Here is a 26,869-nt window from a genome sequence, read left to right as displayed (position 1 = left end):
GTGTCTTTTACTAAGATATTGCCGCACCCACATTCTCATTTTCTTCCTTTTCAAGGCCTTGTAACAAGCAATAGAGGCAATTACAAAAGTGAAATCATCATCTGAGTCCATTGTCCAAGGTTTGAAAATAAAACACTATCTACATTAAAATCTCATAGACTGTTTATGGTGGACTAAGCAAAGATAGTCAAGTTTAACATGTTGGAATGTTAACAGTAAACAATTTAACATTTAACATGTTGTTATTAAATGTTAACGAGCCTGTAATAGCTATGGTAGCCTGGCAGTGTGAAGAATTTAATTTTCGAAATCGTGGCACCAGTAACGCTAAATTCTCTTGCTCATGTTTATATGGTAACAGATGATTTCCATTAAAGGTAAATCTTGTCATTGATGCCATAGATGGTCAGTTTTTTTTTTTTCTGTTACTGTCTGAAACAGGAGTAAGCTAGTATCTCTCACATACAGTGTTAGCTTTGGTGATTTTGTGAGCACGTCCTACCAAGGAGACGTGATTTTTGTTTTGAAAGAATCAGTGTCACATACAGTATGTACTTAATTATTACTAATTTTATTTTTATAGCTGGAGAATCAGATCATATGTCAAGAGGAAGGAAATCATCGTCATCCAGTTCAGAATCTGGGTCATCATCTAGCGAAGAATCAGAACCACTATATCATTTAAGAGAAAGGCGTCAGACACTTTTTAGCTACAGATTTAATGAATATGATGATCTAATTAATTCAGCTATACAAGTGAGTATATATTTATTTATACATAATATTGTATGAGTCGTTATTAATTGTACCAGTACAGTAAAAACTTGTTTTAACAATTTCTTTTTAAGAAATGATTTCAAAAGTCCCAGCAGAACTACCATAAAGACAATGTAATTGATTCCATTTTAAGGAAAATCGTGTTTTTAAGAAATATATTTGAACAGATTTGTGAATAAACAACCTGTTTTGGCAAAGTTTCAAACCTATTCCAAACTTTTATGATTGATTTCTGTACAAGATATTGTCACACCAGTGTGGTACTATCAACATTATATAGCAGTCGTTAATGTGCATTGAAAGGAAACTTGCGTTTTCATATGAAAATTATAAATTGTAAATTTAATATCAGTAGGCCCTACAGTACTTGGAATGTTACAAGTCCAGAAATGCATATAGAGTGTTAGTTGGGAGGCCGGAGGGAAAAAGACCGTTAGGGAGGCCGAGACGTAGATGAGAAGATAATATTAAAATGGATTTGAGGGAAGTGGGATATGATGATAGAGAATGGATTAATCTTGCTCAGGATAGGGACCAATGGCGGGCTTATGTGAGGGCGGCAATGAACCTCCGGGTTCCTTAAAAGCCAGTAAGTAAGTAAGGCCCTACAGTATTGTGATTTTCTAAAAACATTACATTGTATGTTTGCCAGTGGTAAATTTAATAGGTGTTAAGAATATGCAAATATAATGTAGTTAAGTGGCCTAAGAGTGTTTTAATTTTTATTCTCAGTCCTTCCTGGCTTATATTAAGTGAAAACCTGCATTAAGGGAGAATACAGATTTAAGCAAAAAAATAATTAGTCCCTTAGAGAATCGTTAAAAAGAGATTTACTGTATTTGGAATCTTTGAAAAACAAGTCACTATAGACCCAAATGATCATAAATAACTTTTTCTTTGGGTCGAAAATCGAAACCACTGATAGATACCAGTGTAGACACACATATTAAACACTTTCTGAAAGAATTAGCACAATCGGTTGGAATTTATAGATTTTATTAACGTTTATACTGCACTGGGTGAACAGTATAGAGCAGAACAGGTTTCATGACTTCGTGCAGCCTTGAGTCCCCCACCTCTGTGCGCATAGCCGGTCGGCTGTGAAACCTATTCTGCTGTATACTGTTCACCCAGTAGATCAGAATAATATCTACACTAAAAACTTTTTGGAAATATCCTGTACCATCATGAATCTCTTTGTAATTCGGATGTTGAGACTGGTACTTATTTTATAATTGTGTTTTATTACTTAGGATGAACTTGATGCTGTAAAGGGAGCTGGAAATCAGGGTAGAGGAAAAGATATTGCTACAATTGTGAATGCAGAAAAGGAAGAATTAGCAGCTGCAGGAATGGGATTGAATGGTGTAGAAAAAGATGGTGATGATTCCAAACAAGCAAATGGTGACCAGGCAGAGACAGGAGAAGCTGAGGAAGAGGAGGAGGAAGGCTATATTCCTCCAGTCAGAAAATTCATAGGCAGAAAGAAACATAGAAGACTCAACAGTCTAGATATCAGTAGTGAAGATGATGCAGACTCAGATGAGGATTTCAAAGGCAGCAGGTATGTTCTGTGGCAACAATCTGTAGCCCCTTTCTTCGAACTCGAAAATAAATAAAATATATTTGAATGGGTGTTTAAATGTATGTACTGTAATGCAGCTTAAGAAATCTTCGCAGTTGATATGGTAGATGTTTCTATAAACTCTTTGAGTTTCATCCAATCCAGTATAGTTATACTAGTTGCCTGGAATCTGAAAGAATAGCAGCTGTTAGCTTGGTCTGTAAAACAGAGAGTGCGCATGCTCGAGCATATACCTATAGTACTGCTTCTACCTGCTGCGTGACGTCACTCATGCTTGCTGATCCTAGGCGGGAAGTGTACATAATGTGTTGTTGTTGTTTTCTAATGCCAGGCGTTTGACAGTAAAGTCATTTGACCTCTTGCACGCCAATATTTTTCAAAGATATTGTCATGGTCAGCCACTGAAGCACAGATTTTGAGGTGTTCCGAATCCATTTCTTGATTTTAATTGCACAGTAGGCAGTTAGGGGATTGATATATTCCAAAGTTACCGGTAAATGGCAAGTTGTAGCCGATTTAAGTGAACACTACATTTTAACGTTTTGGTGGCTACTTCATCCACACACAACCCCCAGAATGTCTGGAGGACCACACCTGCTGTTGGTTGACGGGTCTACTAGACTTAGTTGGAATATCTTGTTGATCACCAGCTTTCCCTCCTCAGGCCACTGGAGGACGATTTTAGTGCCATAGCAGGTCAGCACTAATAACAGAAAAGTAGAAAGGGTAGGAAGAAAAGTGAAATGAACCCCTAGGTCTCGAATACTCTAATACCATTGGGGTCGAAGAAAGTATGAGTTCAGTCAGAGGACTGGATAGGAAAGGGTAAAGAGGGAATTAGGTATTGAATAGAGAAAAATTGTACCAAATTCGGTCATTAACTCATCAAGCTGACCAGTGCTAATTGATGAGTAGCCCCTCCCTCTAGTTCAGCTAGTGTACATAATGTAAATTCATAATTATTATGCCAATTTTAGGATTACAAAGGTATTTCTCCACAGTGAGGCTCAGCAGAGCGAAATTACTAAAATAGATGTTCTTTGAGATTGATAGTGGGTATGTAAGCTACTTTTTATAGACACTGAGAATATGAACAGTAGAAATTTAAATTACTTGGGAGGGCACATATTTAACCAAGTGACTAGAGGTCTTTTCCATGCTGGTAACCTGAGTTCGAATCCTGGTGGAGGACAAAAAACAGTGGTTGGTGGTAGATTTTCTCTGACTACTTCCATTTACTCTGCTGGCATGTCACCATTACTCTATTAATAATCTTTTTGCAGTGCTAATAATCCTAACTCACTCATCTTGCCTTGCATAAAGTCTGTGAAAGACGACTCCAATAGGCACATATAAAGATTCCACATCAAAGATATATTTGAATCCCAAATTAAATGTTGTTGTTGTTTTCTAATACCAGGCATTTGACAATAAAGTCATTTGACCTCTTGCACTCCAATATTTTTCAAAGATATTATCATGACCAGCCACTGAAGCACAGATTTTGAGGTGTTCCAAATCCATTTCTTGGTTTGAGTTGCACAATGGGCAGTTACGGGACTGATATATTCCAATTCTATGCAGGTGTTTGGCCAAGCAATCATGGCCTGTTGCCAATCTAAATGCAGCTACAGACGATTTTCGTGGTAAATCGGGAATTAACTGTAATATTAAATGTAATATTTATGTTTTAGCTCTGAAGATGAGGAAGAGGAGGAAGACTTGGAAGTGGATGACAGTGACGATTCTGATGTGGGCAGAAATCGTAGAGGCTCAGGTCGGCGTCGGAGAAATCTTGAACCAGTCAGAAGATCAACACGTGCTCGAATCACACGATTTGACAAGGAATTTAGTAAGTTCACTTATAAATCCGTAATGCTTGCACAGGTGTAATGTACTTACTTCCTTGTATATCTCGTATCCAAGAAGTAAAACTACTATAATGTATAAGCACAGTCTAGTATATACAGTCACGAAGGTCAATATGTAGTAAATATGCATCCGTAGATAGTGCTAACCACTAGGATCGCTAATATCGCCTCTTTACAAACAACGCGAAATAGTACATGCACAGTCTATTGTTCCTAACACCCTCACAACTCGAGCTTCGTGACTGTATATACTAGACTGTGGTATAAGTAAGACATAAAGAATATTTTCATAAAACGATCCTATATCTTCACAAATTTTGCTGAAAATATGAGTTTTCAATGCTCTTCCTTTGATGGAATTTACCGCTTTGTATTGAATTATTACCGCAGAAATTATGTTCACTTATTTCGTGTCATTTTTGTATCACATATTTCTATTTTGGTCGTTCTTTGGGTGGTATTCAGTGATTTTGAGTAAAATTGTCGTTATTCTCGATTTTACAAGGATTTGTATTTTTTTAGTAGGTTTTAAATATGAGTATGGTAGTGGTGGTCGCAAAAGGAAGATATCAGCGAGAAGTGGGTCGCGTCTTCTAAAAGTTTGGGAACCACTACACTAGACTCCTCAAGACTGGTCATTTGTCACTGCCTTTTATGCACTCGTACATCATGTCATATCATGTTTGAAGTGCATAAATTGAAAATGGCTATCAATTAAACTGATAAGAATAACCAATGACTTAGTTGTCAAATGGTTAGCCATAGAAACCAAGTAACATTTTCTGAGGCGTAAGATTGTGGGTTCATTATTTTTGAATACTTTGCTATACAGGTTACTGGCTGCTTTGGCATCTGTTATATCTAGGAATAGACATTGATTCCTTTCCTAACACATACCTTTTCTGTTTGCATTATTGATAAAAATTACTGTTAATAGTAACAGACGGACCTGGAGCTCCTCTTAACTGTAAAACTCCTCCTCCTCCTCTTAGCTTAGATTCAGAGTTCATTCCTAGCTTGTATAATTTTCCGGGCTCTTCTTTGTAGATCTTTATTTCTATGCTGGTTTCAGTATTCATTTTCATTCAAGGTTCACTTTATATTTAAAGCCCTATAATTTAGTTTCTCACTTGTTAATTTTCTCTTGAAGTGCAACTTCTGTGTAGCTAATTAAAAAAAATCTCTTTCCTGACGTGGTGTTTTTTTTATCATATACTCTGTCTTAACTTTTGTACAGTCATGATGCATCTCTGAAAGATTTCTTCCTTAAAATTCGAATACTTTATTTGCTGGCATAGAACACTCGTTTTTCTTTGAAAATGGGTCTGAAAAACATGATGCGTTTTATATGTTAATACTGAATTTGTGACTGGGGTCAAAGCTTTGTGGGATGCTGTAAAACTGAGACAGTGCTTAAATCATTTAAGAAGTGCATTAGCAATGCAGTGGGTGGTACAGTGGACAATTTGTTGTATGAGAACTCAGATTCTGATTTATGTGAGGTTTCAAGGTTTCTTCATTTAACTCTGGAGGTGAATTTCTGAGTTTGACAAAGAAGATTCAAAGATATTCTTTCCTAGTTAGATTAGCTATTTGATTAAAGTAGTCCTATGTATTACTTTATGTTTGAAGTATTGTAAATTCATTATAATATTTAGTTAAGTTATACATTTTTTTCCCCTAAAAAATGTGTACATGAAAGGTGATGTATCTTGTATGCCGGTGTGCATCTCATACACTAGCAAATACGGTATATATTTGACTTGTAATTTTATTCTAAGAGTCTTGTGCCTTACAAATATTTCTATGCAAGGATTACTTATCAGGTCCCACGCTGGTTCGAGTCCTCATGGGGGAAGACATTTTCTCATGAAATGTCAGCCAGTGTATGGGACCGGTGCCCACCCAGCATCGTGATGCACTTGAGGAGCAAAAATCCGGTTTCGAAAACCAGCTATAATGGCTGGGGGGATCATCATGCTAACCACACGATACCCCTATTCTGGTTGGATAATCGTCCACCTCTGCTTTGACATGTGGACGTGAGGACAGCAGCCGGCTGGTCGGTCTTTGCCCTTCATGGGCTGTAGCGCCATGGATTTTTATTACTTAACAGTGACATATTAAATAGTACACAATTTTTGTTATTGGTGTGAGTGCAGAATAATCTTGAATGGGAAAGAATGACACTTTTGAATTGAAAAATTATAGAACTTTTGGTACAAGATTTGTAAATAAAAAGTCTTGAAATCTTATTATAAACTCCTCTAATGATCATTCTCATTACGAAACAGCAGTTTCCTTTGCTTGTGAGAAGTACACAACTAACATAGCTGTTCCTGTTTGTGTAGTTAATGATGACAGTGATGAGAGTATAGAGCCACGCCGGAAAAAGACACGAAGACTATGGCAGGAGTCTGATAGTGAGGAAAGTGATTCCACATGGGGTCGGAAGAAAAGAAGGTAAGGCTTTTAGTAAAATATGATCAGTTTGATTATAATGTAACTTTTCATTTAATTTTAGGGTAAATGGATGCCATATTTATTTGCATATTTTCTCCTTTTTCACAAAATTCATAGGTAAAAAATCGAGAGAATTATATTATAACAACAAAATATCGAGAATAAAATAGTCATAAAATAACATCAAACAATTCATGTAAAATTAATAGTTCGCACTCACAGTAAAATAGTGTCGTAACTCGAAAATTGTGATTTGTAAAGATATGCTATTTCTTAGTGAAATACTGCTGTAAAAATATTTTAATAAATAGGTATGGAAAACCTTTGATAATAATTTACTATTTTATTATTAGAATTTCATACTCTCAACTAGTAAAACAGCATTGATAATAATTTACGAAAATAATATGTGATTTTCGATTTACGACAATATTTTACTGGGTATGCAAGTTGATACAGAATAACTACAGATTTATACATAATTTGAGTAATTCTAGGCAGTTTTGTGGTTTTTCTTTGCACTGTTTTGTGTCGGTTTTTAAATGTCTGCAGCCTGACACTAATCTCGGATTTTGGTGTTAGTCTTTGCATGTAAAATAGTCTTATCAAAATTTACAAATGGCGTCAAGAAACTAAACGTACATTATTTTACACGCCACCACTTTCATCTGATAATTTCAGATCATTTTTCTTGTGAAGAGAAATCATCTGAATTTTTCACTATGGAAGGAATGATTAATAACATGGGGTTTTGCATGCAGAATTTTAGGATATTTGAAATCTTTATAAAAGACATTCCAATTTCTTTTATATAAGAGAAAGAAATTACGCGAGGAAAATAAAATTCTGGAAAATATATGTCCCCAAAATTGTGACGGGAGAATTCTGCGATGTTGGAAATTATGCTAGTAAATAAGGAATTTTGTAACAAACGCACATAAAGATACCTTAATATGCAAGTGATTTGAGTTGGTTAATGTAAGTGCAGTACTCCATTCCTACCACAAAACCGTATGTAATTTGAAGAATATATTAATTTTTGGAGAAATTGTACTTACATTTACTTTTTTACATTTCAGGAAACAACACTTTGAGAGCCATAAATCTAAATCAAAGAAGAAGAAGAAAAAGAAGCGCAGTAAAGGTTCAGATGGAGAATATTCTAGGAATAAGCCTAAGAACCCAAGGGTAAGTGTAGTATTTCTTAATAGCAGTTATTGTTGTGTAACTTAGGTGAATGAAAATGTGTGCAAGTAAAGGCAATACATAATTAGAACTATATACAGTGTATATATATATATATATATATATATATATATATATATATGTGCACACACACACACACACACACACACACACACATACATACACGCACATGCATACACATGGAGAATATTGTAGGAATAAGCCTAAGAACCCAAGGGTAAGTATAGTATTGAGGCGCTCTCGGCCTTTGTATTTATCTAATCGTCTAATCTTGCCGGTTAGAATACAAGACAATTAAATAATAAACTAACCCTGCCATGAATCGTTATGATCAGGATGGTAATCTGCGTGTCGAGGTAGTCAAGTGACAACACACACTCACTATGTAAAACACAACTATTTATTAGAATAAGCAAAATAAATTCGTAGCACAGAAAATATCTTCTTAACAGTGTAACGTAGACCAAATCCAGCTAATTACCTTACATAGGTAGGTACTTCCCCACGCTGGCATCCATCTTGTCACACAACCTTGACATAACCATCACTCAGCACACACATAGCCGTTACATACAAATTGGCCACCCCTGAAACGTCACACAACAATGGGTGCCTTCATCGTGAATTCCATACTCTTTAAATTCGTTCTACTGCAATAACTAAATAAAACATAAGCCAAAACCAACTCACTGAACTTGATTGTATATTGAGGTAGGCTTTTAGTTATATCACAGCTAGAAAAACGATCCACAGAAATAAAAATACCGACCAGTATTTGACCAGAGTTGACTGAACGCAAGTCAGTCAGGAAAATGAAAGCAGCTCAAGCTAATAAGTACATCCCAAAACTCGCCGCTAAATTCCACACGAATATCTTCTGCAATACACTCGCAGGTTCCCGCAACACCGTGGACTATACAGCTTCTGGTAGACTTATCGAACCCGGTTCGATCCCCGGCCTACGTAGGAGCTCGTACCTTATCACACACACATCTCAACTGTCGGCACACATCTGACCTGAACGAGTCCATCAACCAGACTGACGCTACTGCTGCGAACAACTCGCTTCACAGTACAAAATTAACTCACGCCACCGTCTTAACCAATCAGCAAGCGATATAATAAAATAATAACTGCTCCCTCGATAAAATAATAACTGCTCCCCCGGTCTCAACTCATCACAGGATATGGGAACAGAACCAGAGCATACAAAAAAAAGAAAGATGAGAGGAAAGCCATCTACGAGAAGTAAGAAGAACTAGATCAGAAGAAAAAAAACTACAAGCCATCTATGAAGAGTTTGAATAATTAAAACTAACAGAGAAAAGTATAAAGATAGAAAAATGTAAAAGAAATAGAAAGGAAAAGAAAGATGTGCCGAAATATAAATGGCACAGTATTCTTAATAGCAGTTATTGTTGTGTAACTTAACGTGAATGAAAACGTGTGCAAGTAAAGGCTATACATAATTAGAAAAAAAATATATATATATATATATATATATATATATATATATGCACACGTGTACACATGTGCACACGCACACACACGAGATGGAAGTGAAATAGCCTTGCAGGTTTTCAGAGCAAATAGCTCATGTATGTAACAAAAAACTATATTATATTGATGGAAAGTTCATAGTTTTTTCCCCGTATGTTTAACACCCTCTTATTCTGTAACTATTGCGATTAGGATTGTGATTTTTGTCCATATCGATAGAAAATCTAATAAAGAATAATTTATCCCTCTGGCATATTTCAATATTGTGGACAGTTTTCTTATATCGGTAATTTAATTTTAAAAACCTCTTAATTTCAAGCCTCTGCACGATTCCGAATCGAGGCAGAGAGCAGCTCACCAAGATACACTGAGTTCATTGACCTCTTACATTACCAACATGTGTGTTACCTTAACAGTCACGTTGCAGATGGGGGCTCATAAATTTGGAAAGTGAGGCACTTTAGATCTGACATAATTAGGAACATTAAATCCAGACATTTGAGATGGGCAGGGCATTTAGCACATATGGGTGATTCCAGAAATGCATATAGAGTGTTAGTTGGGAGACCGGAAGGAAAAAGACTTTTGGGGAGGCCGAGGCATAGATGGGAGGACAATATTAAAATGGATTTGATAGAGTTGGGATATGATGATAGAGAGTGGATTAATCTTGCACAGAATAGGGACCAATGGTGGGCTTATGTGAGGGCAGCAATGAACCTGCGGGTTCCTTAAAAGCCAGTAAGTAAGTAAGCACTTTAGATGCATACACAGAGTCCTTAATAGCCCCATAAATAGACATCCAGTGTAGTGAACATGGTGACCAAGAAATGAATCCGTTGTCTGATTCTGCGATTTGGAAGTGTGTTATTGAGTGTGTGTCGAACCTGCAGACTCCATTGTAGGGGGACTCCAATTTCATCGAAAGAATATGTTGGTGTGTGTATGTGTACATGTGTGCGTGTATTTTTTTTTAATTTCTTACATCAAACAGAACATTATTAAACCTCAAGTTTTTCTTATTATCTTTCTTTCTAGATAAAGTTTGGACGTATAGAAGATGACGAGGATGAAATTTCTCCCTTGCCTCGAACTCGTGGCAGGAAGATAAACTATCAAGAGATCGCAGGATCTGAAAGTGAAGAGGTATAATAATTATTGTATTACAGACTATTGTAAGCGAGTTAAATAAGTGTTTTCTGTGTTTGTCTTCCAGTTGCTTACACAATAATTGCTCTCCAGATGAATCAATCTTCCTAATGTATCCAGCTGTTTGCTGACAACATAAAGTCCACTATAGTCCACTGTATTCTATTCCGTTGTTGAAATACATTATTTTCACAGACATAAAAAAATGAAAAAAAGCAGTATTATAAGGAAAATTATATATCTGCTCTCGAGTATCACAGAATCACAAATCTTTCTTAAATGAAAATTAAAACACTGCTAATCAATTTTGTTTGATGATTTTTTGAAATTTTAATTTTTACCCAATATTTTTATTTTTATTTTCATTTTCATTTTGTATTTTTATGAACAGAAAGGGAAATTGCACGTCTGTTTTTAATTTATCTTTTAATTTGCATTTGGACAATTTCCTCTTACAGAATTATTCCTGTGTAATGTGAGAATATGCTCTGGAAATTTTATTGAAATTGCTTTCCAGATACTAAGCTAAAAAACTGACAGTAACTGAAAATGAATGCATAATATTTTATAATTAGAAAGATTCTGGTGCCAGCAAAGAATCATGTCTATAATGTTAAGAGTACCTAAAATTGTTGTCCTAAGGTGTATTATGATTAAAATATGTCGAGTGAATCTTTTTGTAACATTCATTATACTTGAAAGCAAACTTCCTACATATGAGCTTCATAGGCAACAACTGCAGCAAATCAGAGATGTGTAGGATTGTCTAGCCTTCTGCTATTAAGAGAAACAATTTATGCTCTGGCATAAATATTGTGTTATAAAATATCATAGTTTATCGGGTGTAAAGGAAATGAATTTGTAAGTATTTTCAGGGAGTAATCTTAACTTTACCTCAAACAATAAATCACATACATATGTATACTTTCGTACTTACAATCTCAGTTGGATTGTTTCAGATTTTCGTCACTTCGTTGTACCATATATTTGAAAAAATAATGTTAGCCAAAATATGAATGAACAATTTAAAAAAATAATAATGTTAGCCAAAGTATGAATTAATAATTTCACTGTGTTCAAGATAGTGCAAGATTTCTAGGATTTTACACTTTGCTGAAGATGCAAATGCTTTTGCCACATGTGACAGGAAAATTTTAATTTTATCTAACGCTCATAGATACCGTACCTAAGTATTGTTATTGCTACATTAGTCAAAATAGAATAATCATGGGCTTTTATTCATGTTTTTAAGTATGTTTCCCATACTTAGATATCACATTATATGTGAGCCGCTCTCAAACAATGTTTGTTTTTTCTTTTATTAATTTGACATCATACAGAGTGATAATTGTTGAGTTTCTCGTATTTTCTTTTGATGTTTCTGGGGATCCTAATTATATTGAACTTTAAACCAAACCATTGTTGTGTATTTGTGTACGTCATGGAATCACTTTATGGATCACCGCCCCCGCTCCCGCCCCCGCCACCACAAAGATGGGCTGTGTAAACCCATTCTGGTCTCAGTCATCCAGAAGTCTCGCCCTTGATACTTCTTCCCTTGGTCTGTTTTTGACAGTTAAATGTGGAATTCTGTTTTTCTCCATTCTTTATACAAGTTGGAACAAATTAGTTCTGTATTTATCAGTTTTTTAAAATATGAGTTTAGTTTTTTTTTTTCCTTAAACATTTCAGTTTTGCTGCTGTGATTCTTTATTTGTTTCATTGTTTCGAAGTTCAGATTTATGGATTATAAAATGTAGTAAAACTGAAAATTCTTTTGTACGAGATTATAATGTTCAATTTGAATATTCTATAGTTGAAATTTTATTTTGAAACATTTTTCTTAATTTCCTTTATTTATTTATTTATTTATTTTTTTCAATTTTTTTTAGCTACAAGCTGGCTACGAGCTGGAAGGTCCTGGGTTCGATCCCAGGTGGTAACAGGATTTTTTCTCGTTGCCAAACTTTCAGAACGGCCCCGAGGTTCACTCAGCCTCCTATAAAATTGAGTACCGGTCTTTCCCGGGGGTAAAAGGCGGTCAGAGAGTGGTGGCGACCACACCACCTCATTCTAGTGCCGAGGTCATGGAAAGCATGGGGCTCTACCTGCATGCCCGCAAGTGCCTTCATGGCATGTTACGGGGATACCGTTACCTTTACAGTACAAGAACTTTCTGGGCTGCATAATAAAGCTCAGTTGTAAATAAGGATGTTGTATAATATCATTGTTCTGTACTTTCTAATACGTCTAAAACTAGATTCTCTAAGACTAAACAGTGAAACCTAAACTTAAGTTATACATTTAATTTTTTCAGGAATTAATGAAAGCTGTGACTAAACAATTGGAAAGTGAGGACGAATATGTTGCAAGTGAAGAAGAAGAGAGAATGATGTTGGAAGATGAAGAGGAGGAGGAAGTGGAAGCAGAAGCAGGTGGTGATGCTGAAGTGGAGGAGGCAGCAGAGGAAGAGGCAAAAGAAGAAGGAGAAGAAGCAAAACCTGAAGCAGAACCAGAACCTCAACCTGAACCCAAACCTGAACATGAACCTGATCCTGAACCTGATCCTAATCCTAAGCCTGAAGTTGAACCTGGACCTGAACCTGTGCCTGAGCCAAAGCCAAAGCTTGAACCTGATCCTGAGCCTCTAAAAACTAAAATTGTAACGACAGGACTAATGGCAATTGCATCGAAGGTACAGGCTGAGGTGGAGAAAAATGAACCTCGTGTGGAGGAAGAGGCAGAGAAGAAGGAACTAAATATTGAATCAGGTTAGTTTATTATGCATTATACAATTACGTCATTTTATTAGTATGCAAAATGTAGAGATTGAATCAAAGATTTGCTTGGAAATATCAGGAAATTTGTGTAAATATTATATGACATTTATTGCTGTACTTAACAATTAAGAAACCTCAAAAAAGTTTCATATCCATTGTTCAAGAATTAAAACAGAAAATCAATATCCCGAATTTAAAAGAAAACTTACAAATTAAACCAAAGCCTTTAACTCGATTGAATATAGAATATAATCTAAATTTAATAGAAGAAATAGTGAAATCAGAAGTAAACACTGAAATACTAAAACAATTGTCTTTAGAGACAATTAATATTAGGTACCCTCCACAAAACTGGCTTCATTTATACACTGATGGATCCTTGATCTCCAGAGAACAAGGTGCCGGTGCAGGTTTTACGTGCTGTCTCTTCTCACTTTATAGATCTCTTGGGTATGGAACAACAAGTTTTGATGGAGAAATCATTGCAATAAGTGAAAGTCTCAGGAATCTTCTATGCCACATAAATAAATTTAAGAATGCAGTTATATTGTCAGACTCCAAAGCAGCTATTCTATCAATAGTCTCTAAACACACATCTTCATCTCAAACAGTAGAAATAACTAAAATGCTCTCTCAATATCACTCAATAAAAGAATTATATTCCAATGGATACCATCCCATTGTGGAATCCTGGGAAACTAGAATGCGGATGCTTTAGCAAAGAAGGGCAGCACTGCTACTTACAGATCTGTTACTAAATCTACGTATTACTCTGTGAAAAGATTTATTAAATCTACATACTTAGACTTCAACAAACAAAATTTGATAACACAATCTCAAGGGAAGAAATGGAACTCTCTGCATCAAAATCCACAGTTAATTCCCGATTTACCATGAAAATCGTCTGTAGCTGCATTTAGATTGGCAACAGGCCATGATTGTTTGGCCAAACACCTGCATAGAATTGGAATATATCAGTTCCCTAACTGCCCATTGTGCAACTCAGACCAAGAGATGGATTCGGAACACCTCAAAATCTGTGCTTCAGTGGCTGGCCATGATAATATCTTTGAAAAGTATTGGAGTGCAAGAGATCAAATGACTTTATTGTCAAATGCCTGGCATTAGAAAACAACAACAACAATTAAGAACCTAGACACTATATGCTATACCTATTAGAGAAGAAACAACAGGATGTGTCCAAGAATTGTCAGAAAAAAACATGTGCCCTTCTTGCCTTTATGCCAGTTGCATTCAACTTGAGTGTTTGAGATTGCCTGGCTTATTAACTTATTTTTATTTTTTATTTGACTTTCATTTGTGCAAGTCCAAGAAAGCATAAAAGGATGAGTACTGAAATATTCTAGAATCTTCTAGATAATTATGGAGATGGTTCTGTTGTGTAATGCTAATTGTGATAATACAGTATACTGTAGTACTCAATTATAACACACACCCATGCCAAATATACACAGAAAGTCTATTGTATGAGTTAAAGACTTAAAAAAGTTATATTTTTGTCTTTGCATTGCATTCTGTCTCACTTCTACCTTCAGAATCTGAAGTCTTCATCACCATATCCAAGTCTAAATCCGAATCATAACTGAAATCTGTTTGATTGCCAGCCTCCCATAGTAGGCTGTGGGAATGCAGTTCTACTTTCGAATATATCGTGCCATCAAATATAACACATACCTCAGTTTTAAAGAGAGCACAGTTTTTTTGTAACAAAACTTAAAAAATCTGTAAATTTGTTACCGAGGCAGCTGTGTGATGCTCATTGAAGTCCATTCTCTAACTTGTGATATCAGGTTTAAGGAGGAAGAAGTAATTAACTATTATTAGGTGCACCAACTTCTTGAATGACATGATTATTTCATTCTAAAGAATTTGGAAATAGATATATTGTACACCGAATTAATGCTAAAAATGTGGAATAAGTTTGAAAAATTTTAAGGAAATTCATCAAGTAATGCAAAATTTTAAGGAAATTCATCAAGTAACATTCGAGTTATTTAAAATTTTGTGAAAAGTGTGCACTACTGCATTAAGTCTCTTAGTAAACACATGAATTCCGGGAACATAGGGTATAATGAAAATATTTTGTAACCACATGATTGCTTATAATTAGAGCCTGGATGGTTAAAATAGGCAGGCATATAGGTACTAAAAATAGTAAAAATAGACAGTGAAATAGGCATTCATGGAAGCAGACAAAAAATAGACAAATACTTAATAAACTATCCCATATAGTACTCACTTTTCTTGATTACACAAGAGATTGAAAAATGTGTATGGAGATTTCGCTATTGATTACAGTATAGTTAGTTGGTGGGCAAGCAGATTATCTTGTGAAAGAGGGCATACCAATATTCGAGATTCTCTTCGCAGTGGCAGACCACATACTGCACAAACTCCTGACAATGTGCAGCACATTAACAACATAGTTTTGGATGACAGATATTCAACACTCAAAGAATTGTCACTTCAAGTTGAAATAGAAGAAGCAAGTGTATGCAGAATATTGAAACACAGTTGAGGTTGAAAAAAGTTTGTGCGAGCTGGGTTCCAAGGATGTTGAAGGGACCCCTAAAGAAACCTGAAAAACATTCTGCATTGAACTCTTGGAACAGTACGAGAATGGTGGAGATGTCTTTCTTACAAGAATTGTGACAGGAGATGAAACATGGGAGCACCATTTTGAGCTGGAGACAAACAGGCAGAAAATGGAATGGCATCATGCAAACCCGAAAAAGAAATTTAAAACTGCGTCTTCAATAGGAAAAGTTATGACTGCTGTGTTTTTCCATTCAGAAGGATTCTTGTTTGTGGACATCATGACACTGGAACCACCATTAATTCTGATGCATATGTGGCAACTCTAAGGGCCGATTGTATAAACCATTTAATCTTAGATCAGAGGTTAAATTGATCCTTGTTCTAGCTGAACTTGGAATTTTTTCAATTTCTTGCCTTAATACACAAACAATCTTATATTTTATAAGGCTCTGTCATGTACAGCAATATCAAATAACATAACCTATAATTATATTATGTTTATAACAACCATTAATTATTAATGATTGTGATAGGTACATTAATAAATTTTCAATTTGTCGTTTTATAAAGCTTTATTATGTTTAGCAGTATCAAGCACCATAACATGATAACAATTTGGAAAACAGTCAATCTTCTTATTGTCCGCCATTATTTACATTGCACAAATAAACTAGTGTCTCCAACAGTGTGTACGGAAAGTCGCCAAAAAGTAGTTGTAAAGTCGCTAGATTTCACATTATCAACAAAGAAAGATTAAATTTTTTTACTATGGGGTGCTAAAAAGTTCGCTAAACCCCTATTTAAGCAGTACAAAAGTTAAAAGAAATTGTTATTGAAAAAGAGTTAAAGTCGCTAGATTGGCAACACTGAACAAACTTGTACAACATGGTCGGCACATCACATATTTTACCTGTTTATGCGATGTTGCCAAATCCTTTTCACGTGAACTTAGATTGCATTTGAACCAAGGTAATTTGATCGCAGAAAAGTTTTATACAATAGAAGAAGAATCTGAACTCTGTTCACTTTTCGATCTTCGATCAAAGTTGATCTTTAGTCAGGGAGTTATATACAATTGGGCCTAAAGGAACTTCAAGCTCTACTGAGTCATGTTCGACCACATTGGCAGAAGCAGGGTGTTTTACTGTTGCATGATGGCATGTTACGTCACAAAACCACGGATGAGATTAGAAAGCTTGAATGGACAACATTGAAACTTCTGCCTTACAGTCTTGATCTGGTACTATGCGATTACCATTTCTTTGGTAAATTGAAGGAATCCCTTTTGCAAAACGAAGTTTGAAGATTATGACTCCCTCATGAATGCTGCTAAACAGTAGCTCAAATGTGTTGGTCCTGACTTTACTATGTGTGTATATAGGCCCTAGTTAGACAATTGAAAGGGGCGGAGATTATATGAAAAAGTGACATTTTGTTCCTAAAGGATGTATTGACATTGTGTAAAAATAGCAAAGCTGTAGGATAAAAATTGATTTTTTTAAAAATGTTATGCATTTCTTTTGGAATGATTCTTGTAATTGATGATATTTCGAAACTTCTACTTTGATATAATGCATGGACACTGTACACAAATCAGCTGCAATGAAATTGACATCAACAACATTGAGGTTGCAGGTGTATTGTACTGGCATGTTCACTTACTGTACGATATATTAGTGAAACCTGCGAAGAGAAAACATCAGGTTTTGACTATTTGCCTTCAATACTAGTGTTATGGAACCTTCCTAGATGACAGTCAGGCAAAAATGAAGGTAGTAGTGTAGGATGATCTGTTGTATTGAGTGTGATCTTATGCACACCCTCTCAGATACTTTCTGAAATTGGTGTCTGAAGAGGGAAAGCAAGGAGAGACCAGAAGTTGGAGTATTTTACGGGGTTTTATAGGAAATTTCAGCACTTTGTCTCCACTTCCGTTTAAGTATGTTACAAAGTCAAAGGGCATATGGATGAAAGTTTATAGTATTCAGTCAGCATTTGTTTCATTCATTGAATTTAGTTAATCTGTAACATTGAGATCTATTTTTTTTTTTTGGAATGTAAAATATTTAATTCTAATCATAACATTAGAAATAAAATTGCCTTGTGTATGAACTATTCAGTCATTCACTTTTCTTTTCAGGTTTCTTTTACTGTACTTACATATTGTCTTTATCCTCATTTTTCATTGCAGAAAACATTACGTGCATTTTTTTTATTTACTATCACAGTAAAATTAGAGAAAATATATTATTTATCCTTCCCTGGATGTAGTTTCTGGGATAGCTGTTTGTAAAACTTACAAATTTATGCCCTGCTCACTATTTTAAACTAATGCTGATATTATTTGCCTGTTGCAGTTGAACAGGAGCTTCCAGTGAAGCCAGGCAGGAAGAAGAAAGAAAAAACAGAAAAGAAACCAAGGGCCCCCAGGAAACCAAGAGCTGAAAAGAAACCCAAGGCTGAGAAGATCAAAACTGAAAGGAAACCGAGAAAACCTAAACCAACAAGCATAAAGAAGCAGATAATCCGGGATGACAGTGAAGACGAATTGGAAGACTTTGGAGAAGAGTTTGATGACTTGGAGGAAGGAGAAATAAGATTGGGAGCAATGCTAGACGAAAGAGAGGAACTAATGGACGAAGAATTGCTAGAAGAAGAGTTGATGGATGAAGAGAAGGATATGGAAGACATGCTGGAAGAAGACTTGCTAGAGGAGGAGGAATTTGAGGAAGAAGAAGGAGTAGGAGAAGAAATGGAGGAGGAAGAAGAAGAAGAAGAGGAGGAAGAGGAAGATGACGAAGATGAACTCTTGGCCATGAAAGAAGCAGAACTGGCTCTTCAGCAGGCAGAGTTAGCAAGGGCGAAGGAGAAAAAGAGGCAGAAAAGAGAAGCAAAGAAACTCGAGAAGAAAGAACAAAAGAAGAGAGGCAGAAAACCGAAGAAATTAGATGAAATTGATTCGTTACCACCTATTTTGTTGAACACAGCTGCAAGTATTGAATTATCTTTACAAAAATCTGCAGAACTGTTGCCAGAGCTTTCGAAGAATATAGAACCTCCGCTACAAACAGTACCTCCCATAATTCTGCCAGTGGCATCTGCATCACTTATGCCAGCCCTGTCACCACCAAAGAGGAAGGGTAGAGGCCGTGGAAAAGCAACTTTGGCTGCAGCTGCAGCGGCAGCCGCAGCAGCAGCAGCAGCCGCTGCTGATACTACTACTCCAATGGGTCTGGGAGCAAAACTTCCTGATCATGGTCAGATGGGAGTATCTCCACTTAGTGGCACAGCACCTTCTCGTTTTCCAGGACCCAATCAGCAACCTCTTCCTTTCACAACACAACCGACACACTCAAACAGCAGTGTGATTACACGAATGCTGCAATCCCAGCCTGTCTCAGGAGGACCCCAGAGCTTCACAGCTGCAGCTGCAGCTATGGGACACAAGTATTTTGGAGGTCCAGGTAGTGATCAACCACCGTTGGTGGGGCCAGGTTCTGGTCCTTCAGGGAACTCTGGTTCGGGCCGAAACAGTGGAACTGCAGGACAGTCAGGATATCCAATGACAGCTCGTGGTCGTATTCCCTCACCTTATAGACAACCTCCACCCTTGACTAGTTCACCCTCTGGCAGTCCAGGAATCTGTTTGCCACATTATGCCAGCCCAAGAGGGTCTCCCGTCCGCCCACCACCAGGTGCCATTCAACAGACAACCATGTCACCATTGAGAATGAGGACTCCGGGCCCCGGCACACAAGGCCCCCAGATGTACCACACATCACACCATCCACTGGACCCATCGCCTTCAGGCGGAGGCCCCATTGCGATTGCTCCAAATAATGGTGTAAGACCAGGTGGTGAAGGTTCGCCACTGCATCAGCCGCAGTCACAGATTCCTCCTGCAGCAGGAAGTCCACTTGCTGGAAAGTCTGTGCCACCTTCCACTTCCCACAGTACACCACCACCTCCACCCTACACCCGGGCAGGTCCTCTTCCTATGCATCAGCAGGTGCCTCCTCCTCTTATCAGATTTCCTCTCCAGTCTGCTGATACGTCAGTTTCGAACGGAGGACCGCCAGGTCGACATCCACAGTCACAGTTCCCCCCATCTACAACAGCAGCGAACCACCTGCAAGCTCAACCTTCCCCCCCGCCACATCAAGGCAGGAGTCCTGCACCAGGAAATTTTTCTCCGTATCATCCACCCCCACCACCAAACTACCACTATGGTGCCTATCCTCCCCCTCCACCCCTAACAGCTGCAGATGATGCTCTTCCCCCATCTGCCTACCAGGGATCTCCATATCCAGACCATTATGCTTCCCCAGATGCCACTCACAGTCTTCAAGCGTCTGATGGCAGCAACAGTAAGTCCTATGATGAAGAAGGAGGTGGTGAGTTTGGTGGGCTCGTGTCATACTTCTCAAGCCAACGAGAAGACGATCTGGACACATAGCAAGGTGAGGCAATGTGACTTGTGCGAATGTGTGATTGTGATTGAGAACATGGCGTTCATTAACTCCTCGAACCTCTTTCTTCTTAGTAAGTGTCTAGTAAAATGTTAAAAGTGCAGCTAAACATCACCTGTTTATTCAAACAATACAAACTTTTATTAAAAGTGTAGAAAATGTGAAAGAAGTTTGTTTTATGACTTCAAACTAAAAAAAAAAAAAATTAACTGTGTTTTATACGGAAGAAGTGTTTTTGTTTGTCAGTTCGTGAAAAGTTTTTGTCGTGTGAAATGTATATAGATGTAAATAACAGTGAATTAAATGTACTATATGATAATTATGTACTATTATACAATAATGTATTTAAAAGGTTACATTATGAAAACTTTTGGACCGGAAAAGTGTAATATGTTTTAGATAATGACTGTGGAATGTTCTCTGAAGATGGTAAAGTAATTTTTATATTGGTGGTATAGAAACATAGAAATATTTACATATTTTGTGTCAACAATATGAAGTTTTATTTTCTAGTTTCTAAACGAGGCATTTTAAAGGATACTTTATACTTTGTGTGGTGCGTAACACTTGATGATATTATTTTATCTTGAAATAGGACTTACGTCACTTTTGAGAGAGTAGGCAGGACTTGTAATTAAATGAGAAACACCAGGGATTCACCCACGTTTATTCGAACTAGGTGCAGGTCAAGTTTTATAGCCAGTACTGTTTGAAATTACAATTTACAGGCCATTTCTATTTATGGATTATTTATGATTTATACAAGACATTTAGAAAGGGTGAATCTTGGTATAAGCTGTTTAGTTATAACTGGTTTTCCTGTTCAGAGATTTATAATTAGTCAGTAATCTATTTTAAAAGCCACAGCAATTACTTTAATTCATTCCTATTCTGATTCTATTTTTGACTATTTATTCTTGAGACCGTTATTCATTACCCCCATTTCTCATTTATATTCTATATTTAATCTGAAAGGAACTGAAGTAAATGCATTGAAGTTACATAGTTGTACAAAGTATGCTTGTTTTAATGTCTGTATCACCACCATATATTGTAGATTTTAATAGTACTTATGTGCTTCATGCTTTGGTCTATATTTAATTTTGTATTTGTGGGTATGGAGCTTACGAAACTGCCCTGTATAAATGTCACATTATATAATTGGATATAATAATTTCAGTGTTGTAAACAAAGTGTACCTAGTAAATTCCATGAGTGTTAATGATGACCTTGTGATGGGAAAACTATATAAACTGTCTCCAGTACAGCAGGTGATTACTATTGGTTTGGCCCTCATGTACTTCAAAAGTATTTCATTCGTGGCAAAGGGCATCTTTTATATGTGAGATGTGGACATATACAGTATATATATAAATGAATATATTGAATGACTGCTGTAGAGATATTTAGTAATGTGTTCCCATAGGCCAACAAGGTTCTCTCGAACAGTCTTAATTGTAATGTACATTGTGTAGACAAGAATAATGCAAGTTATATACTTTCTGTTGGAAGTATTATCCTACAGTATTAATTAGAAAGGACGAAATTGGAAATAAAAAAGAAGAAAAAGAAAAAAAGGGGAGAAAAAATTAACTAAACGAAATATAGTAGTTATTAAATCGACACATTCTTTATAAAACTATTATGTTAAGTATGTTTACATCAAGTTAAAGTTTTTATATTCATAATGTTTCATAAAATGCTGTCTGTCATGAAGTAAGATCTTGTTGTGCAGTTTTGCTGACTTAGTTGGCTGCATTTCTTCCTGTGTAAAAGGGAAACCTGCCATAAATTGATTGATTACTCTGCAGGAGAGGCGACACACATTCAACAATAATACTTTTCAGTGGTGCTTTCAAGAGATCTTCGAATACATCTAAGACCTTACAATTTAACACTAGTGGAATTTATTCAATTACGTCATTTGTACAAGTGAATATCGTTACATTATAGAAAAAAAAACATATAGATATATTTCGAAACATGTTTTTGTGCTTCCTATTACTGGCTGAATTGCACTGAATCATGTATGTAAATGATGTCTCAAAATTTGGTCTAATACATAGAATGTGGCGTATTGTATAAATCAACACCTTATCACTGATTTTGTGTAAATAATGGTGGATATTAAACAAATACGAATTCCTAGTGTGAAATTTAAAAGCAATTGTTTCTCTTATTGCTATAGTGACGAAAGAATCGACTTCTGACGTCTCTAGTGAAGCAAGTGGAAGGTACAGGGCCAGGGTGTGGCATTGCAGCATTCCCCTCACCTGGAGGCAAATGACAGGCATGCAGAGGTTTTTTGTTCATTAATGATGAGCACAGAAGAAAATGTTTACAGTACATTGGCAACTGAGCTAAGGATCTATGTGACAACTCCACCTTCACTTGCTTTGCGGTGCCAGAAAGGTGAGTGTTGAATCCAGTTCCTACTGATTGACTGATGCTGGTAGCTAGTAGAAGGGAGTTCAAAAATAGATGTTACACAGTTGTCAGAAGTTGATTCTTTCTTTGTGATAGCAGTAAGTATCCTAGCTTAGTCCCAAATTCTGAGACAGTACTTGCAAGCAATACAAAATTTCAATTTTGCTGCGACTTGCTTAAGTTAATGTTTGTGCTAGCTGTACAAGAATGTTGAGCTGTGATTCTAGAATGTTCATATCTGTGGAGCGTGTAGACCAGGCCATGACATATGGATTTGAGAACTTACGCATTGTGTTAAAAATTAAACGAACATCTTCACAGGCCTATGTGCTGTAAGTGCAAGAATGACAGGACTCCGAAAATTCTCAGTTTGACACCTTCATCAATTTATAGTGACATAGTAGTCTAATAAAAAAAAAAAGGAAAGGGGGATCTGCATATTTCCTTGACTCAGTGTACGCTATTTATTCTTGAGGTAAGATTTTTTTCTGTTGAGTTGAGAAATCATAGTGAAATGTGTAGCTTTATATAACAAATCAACTGAATTCCATAATGAGCTGGAAAGACTTTGTGTTATGCGAAATAGTGTCCATTTTATGTAATACATTTGTCATGATTTCCATTCTTTATAACTTAATCCGGCAGCTTTTATAGATATGTATGCAAATTAAAGCTCTGATTTTAACTTAGGAATGTAATGGTGGTATTTATTTTAATGGATTGATGCTTTCTGAATAGTGTCTGTGTATAAGAGCAAAGACATGACAGCATTTATATAAACATACTGCTGCTGTTCTGTGTGTGTATATATACACATATGTAATCTGTTAAATAAGTGGATTTAATCAGAATTTGATCGTACATAAATACATTAAAGCTTCAAATATTAAATAGATACTATGGAAAGTCATCCATTATAATAAATGGCTTTTAAATGTATCAGAGTCCATCCGGTTTCCTTTATGATAACTATTAGTAACATAATTTCCCAAGGATATGTTACTGACTTGTTACACGTTAAGTCAAATGGTAGGATTGTTTTATATCTTTAGATTAAACTTTATCCCTTAGACCAGCCGTGGCGAAAATGTGATCGTGTGCTGAGCCACTGTGTAGCCTGCAACGTGCATAACACCTATGGAGGGAGGTGGACACCCGAAGGGGAAGTGAAGCAACTGTCTGACTTATTAACGGATTTTCATTTTCGTTACGTGAAGGACTTAAATTTAATTTTATACAGTATAAGGTTACAAACGAAGTAATGTTCAGTATGTGTAACGAAGAAAGACATGAATAAGAAAACATAGGACACATTATCACAAATTGTCTTCAGAATGTCTCTGCGACAGAGTTTCAAAATCAGGAATTATGTCACTTATTGCCAGTCATAGTTGATCACGAAGGTGTTTGACTGTCAGTCATGATCTAAATTTGGTTTTTACTATTTTCATTGTTGAAAATAATTTTTCACAAATGTAAGTTGTAGTGAACATGGCTTCAACAGAGCAAGCGAAAGAACAAAGCTTCGGATATTTATTTTTTGGCAAAGATTTGAAAAGTTCAACATCTGTCAAGTCCTTACATCTAGCTTTCATTAACATCACATTGTAAATCTGTGAGTTTAAATTGAAGATCTAACTGCATTATTCGTACATCTGCTGAAAAAGGATCGACGTACAGAGATGATGATAATAATAATAATAATAACAATAACACAACCTTATAATCTTTCATGAGTGACATGTAGTATAATGCCGTTTTATGTTATACAACCGTTTTTCTCGTAATACTTGTGGACAAATTATACTTTTAATATTCGCATCATATTGGCAGCAAAAAAATTCGTCCTCTCATCCTACTTGAAACTTTCGTTTTTGTAGAGGTGCATGGTTTCGAGAGAGACATTGCGATGATACGCCACTCGCAGGTCAGAGACAAATACAAATGGAACGAAGCTTGACTTCATTGAGTGAGAGGGTGGGGGTTGGGGGAGGTAGGAAGCAAGAGAAATGCATGGCTATCATTGCGAGCACTTTTCGCCACTGCTGCCTTAGACTAAGGTCTTCATCCTTATTCAAGCTCAGTCAGATAACCAGTGAAGATAGTTCAGCATATGCAGTACATCAGTCATACTGAAGTCCATTTTAATCTCAAAATTATACTAATTATGAAGTAAGATACCCTCTGTCTTTGTTACTTTTTCACCTGTATTCACACATACTGCACTCGGAAAAGAAATGCAAATGTGCAACAGGTGATACATAAAATCAGTATAAATAGAAAATTTCCTTACTTTAACAGTTTATCATGTAATTATCATTGCATCAAGGTAGCATGTTTTTTGAACAAACACAACATTTAAATGTTTGCAAGATAGGCTGCCCGCAGAAAGTAGTAGTGCCCATTTTCTTCTGAAGATCTTCAAGGAGTTGGTTATTCATAACTTGTTTAACTGGAAGATGGTCCTGTTTAAGGTAAAAGCATTGAATTTTTGCAAGCACCGCAAGAGATGTCAAAATGCATGAGGAATTTTTATGTATACATCTTTTCTCCTTTCCCTCCACTGAGAATGGACACTCATTCGGGATCCGTGTTAAAATAAAAAAATGATGAAATTTCAAGTGCTTATTATAACAAGTTTGTACCGAATGCTAATGTTATTAGTAGTTAGGCTTTGAGCCAGTGTAACTTGTGTGACCACATTCAATGATGCCACCTCCTCTACTATGAGCATGAGGGTGCCAAAGTTGCATATAAAAAATTAGCCATACCACGCAGCCTCTCTCGGTAATAGCTCAGAATTGAGAGCAGGTACAGACCTGTGCGACAACTTGTTTAATTTGTAATTACGAGTTCTGCGATATTAAAGTGATAATAGATACATACGATACACTTAGAGTGAACCATAGTTAACAAGTTTTTTAATGAGCTTGGACTGATTTCGGATTGTCACTTCATATGAAGAGAAAATGTATTTCATGTCCTTCATTAATTACTTCTCATAGACCCATACTCTTCATTTGTAAAACGAGAACAAAAATAAAACATTCAGACCAACACAGCCATTATTTCATTCCAGAAACTGGGTGCATGCTAGTGTATTCCTGATAGCGTAATTTTTTTTTTTTTGTAATTTCATTGTCCTTTATTACTCAAATATTTATACTTATATTCCTAACAGCCTGTATACATCATCATGTAAAATTAGCATATAGATTTGCTTTGTCATGGATTTGATCTATGACCTGTTCCAATACATTTTATTATAAATGATAAAACTCCTCCTCTCCATGATGCTAGAGCCATTTGAGAGGCCAGAATTGAGTCTGTCACTTGCAATCTAGTAGTCACTGCATAACTGTCATATGACAGAGAGTGCTGCATGGTCAGTGCTGCGAATCTCCATAGGTGTTGTAAAGCAGCTTCCCCCCCCCCCCCCAGAATTTGCTATCATGGTTCCCCAATTTTCCAATCATGAGGCTGGGTATACTCTGTTTGAGACCCATGAAGAATTTCTCATTTATAGCCTGGAATCGAACCTGGGACTTACCGGTTCATAGTCAGGCAAACTAACCACTATATCAAGGAGGTAGTCTAAATGATACAATGGTTGATTCAAATTCACAGATAATTAGGTTCATACAGTAGAGCTCTCCAAGGGCTCAGGTCAAGCCTGTGGGGCCAAGGCCTTGAAGAAACGAGGCGTCTAGAATCAAAATCAGCCAAGTCCATCGAAGAAAAAAATTAGATAAAGTTGTTTTTCTGTCTATCTTCACATGGCCAATCTGATGCTAGCATTATTTTTCTGCAATATCCGCTGGATTCTACTGAAAATGCTGGACAAAAGTTAGGGTTCGTTTCAATATCCGCTAGATCCAACTGAATTTCGGCCATTGTTAGTTTCAAAAACCTCCAAGTCCCTTTCTGCCAATCAAGTTGTGGGACTCCTTTACCCAGTATTCCTCAGCTGTGCGATTTTGATTTATTATTTGTGTGGTTAAGCTCTTGTTAAACCTTATTAAGTTTAATTTCTACTCTAATAATATTCAGTGAAATGGTGGATAGTGAGAGCAGTGAGTTACA

At 36.3% G+C, this 26,869-nt stretch overlaps 1 protein-coding gene across 1 annotated transcript in view; it reads left to right on the top strand.

The window, feature by feature from the left end:
* The window catches only part of LOC138716306 (microtubule-associated protein futsch), an 84,895-nt gene extending 61,420 nt beyond the window's left edge, over positions 1-23,475 (top strand). Inside the window, exons 11-18 of the mRNA XM_069849242.1 lie at positions 584-756; positions 2,031-2,341; positions 4,057-4,214; positions 6,585-6,696; positions 7,776-7,884; positions 10,441-10,548; positions 12,869-13,322; positions 18,248-23,475. Coding sequence (XP_069705343.1) covers positions 584-756; positions 2,031-2,341; positions 4,057-4,214; positions 6,585-6,696; positions 7,776-7,884; positions 10,441-10,548; positions 12,869-13,322; positions 18,248-20,346 — 3,524 coding nt within the window. The 3' untranslated portion in view covers positions 20,347-23,475. The remainder of the gene's footprint in view (positions 1-583; positions 757-2,030; positions 2,342-4,056; positions 4,215-6,584; positions 6,697-7,775; positions 7,885-10,440; positions 10,549-12,868; positions 13,323-18,247) is intronic.
* The last annotated feature ends 3,394 nt before the right edge of the window (positions 23,476-26,869 follow it).

The sequence above is a fragment of the Periplaneta americana genome, chromosome 16 (genome assembly GCF_040183065.1).
Source record: "Periplaneta americana isolate PAMFEO1 chromosome 16, P.americana_PAMFEO1_priV1, whole genome shotgun sequence".
NCBI lineage: Eukaryota > Metazoa > Arthropoda > Insecta > Blattodea > Blattidae > Periplaneta > Periplaneta americana.
The sequence above is the reverse complement of the archived record's forward strand: the minus strand, read 5'-3'. Positions and strand labels throughout refer to the sequence as shown.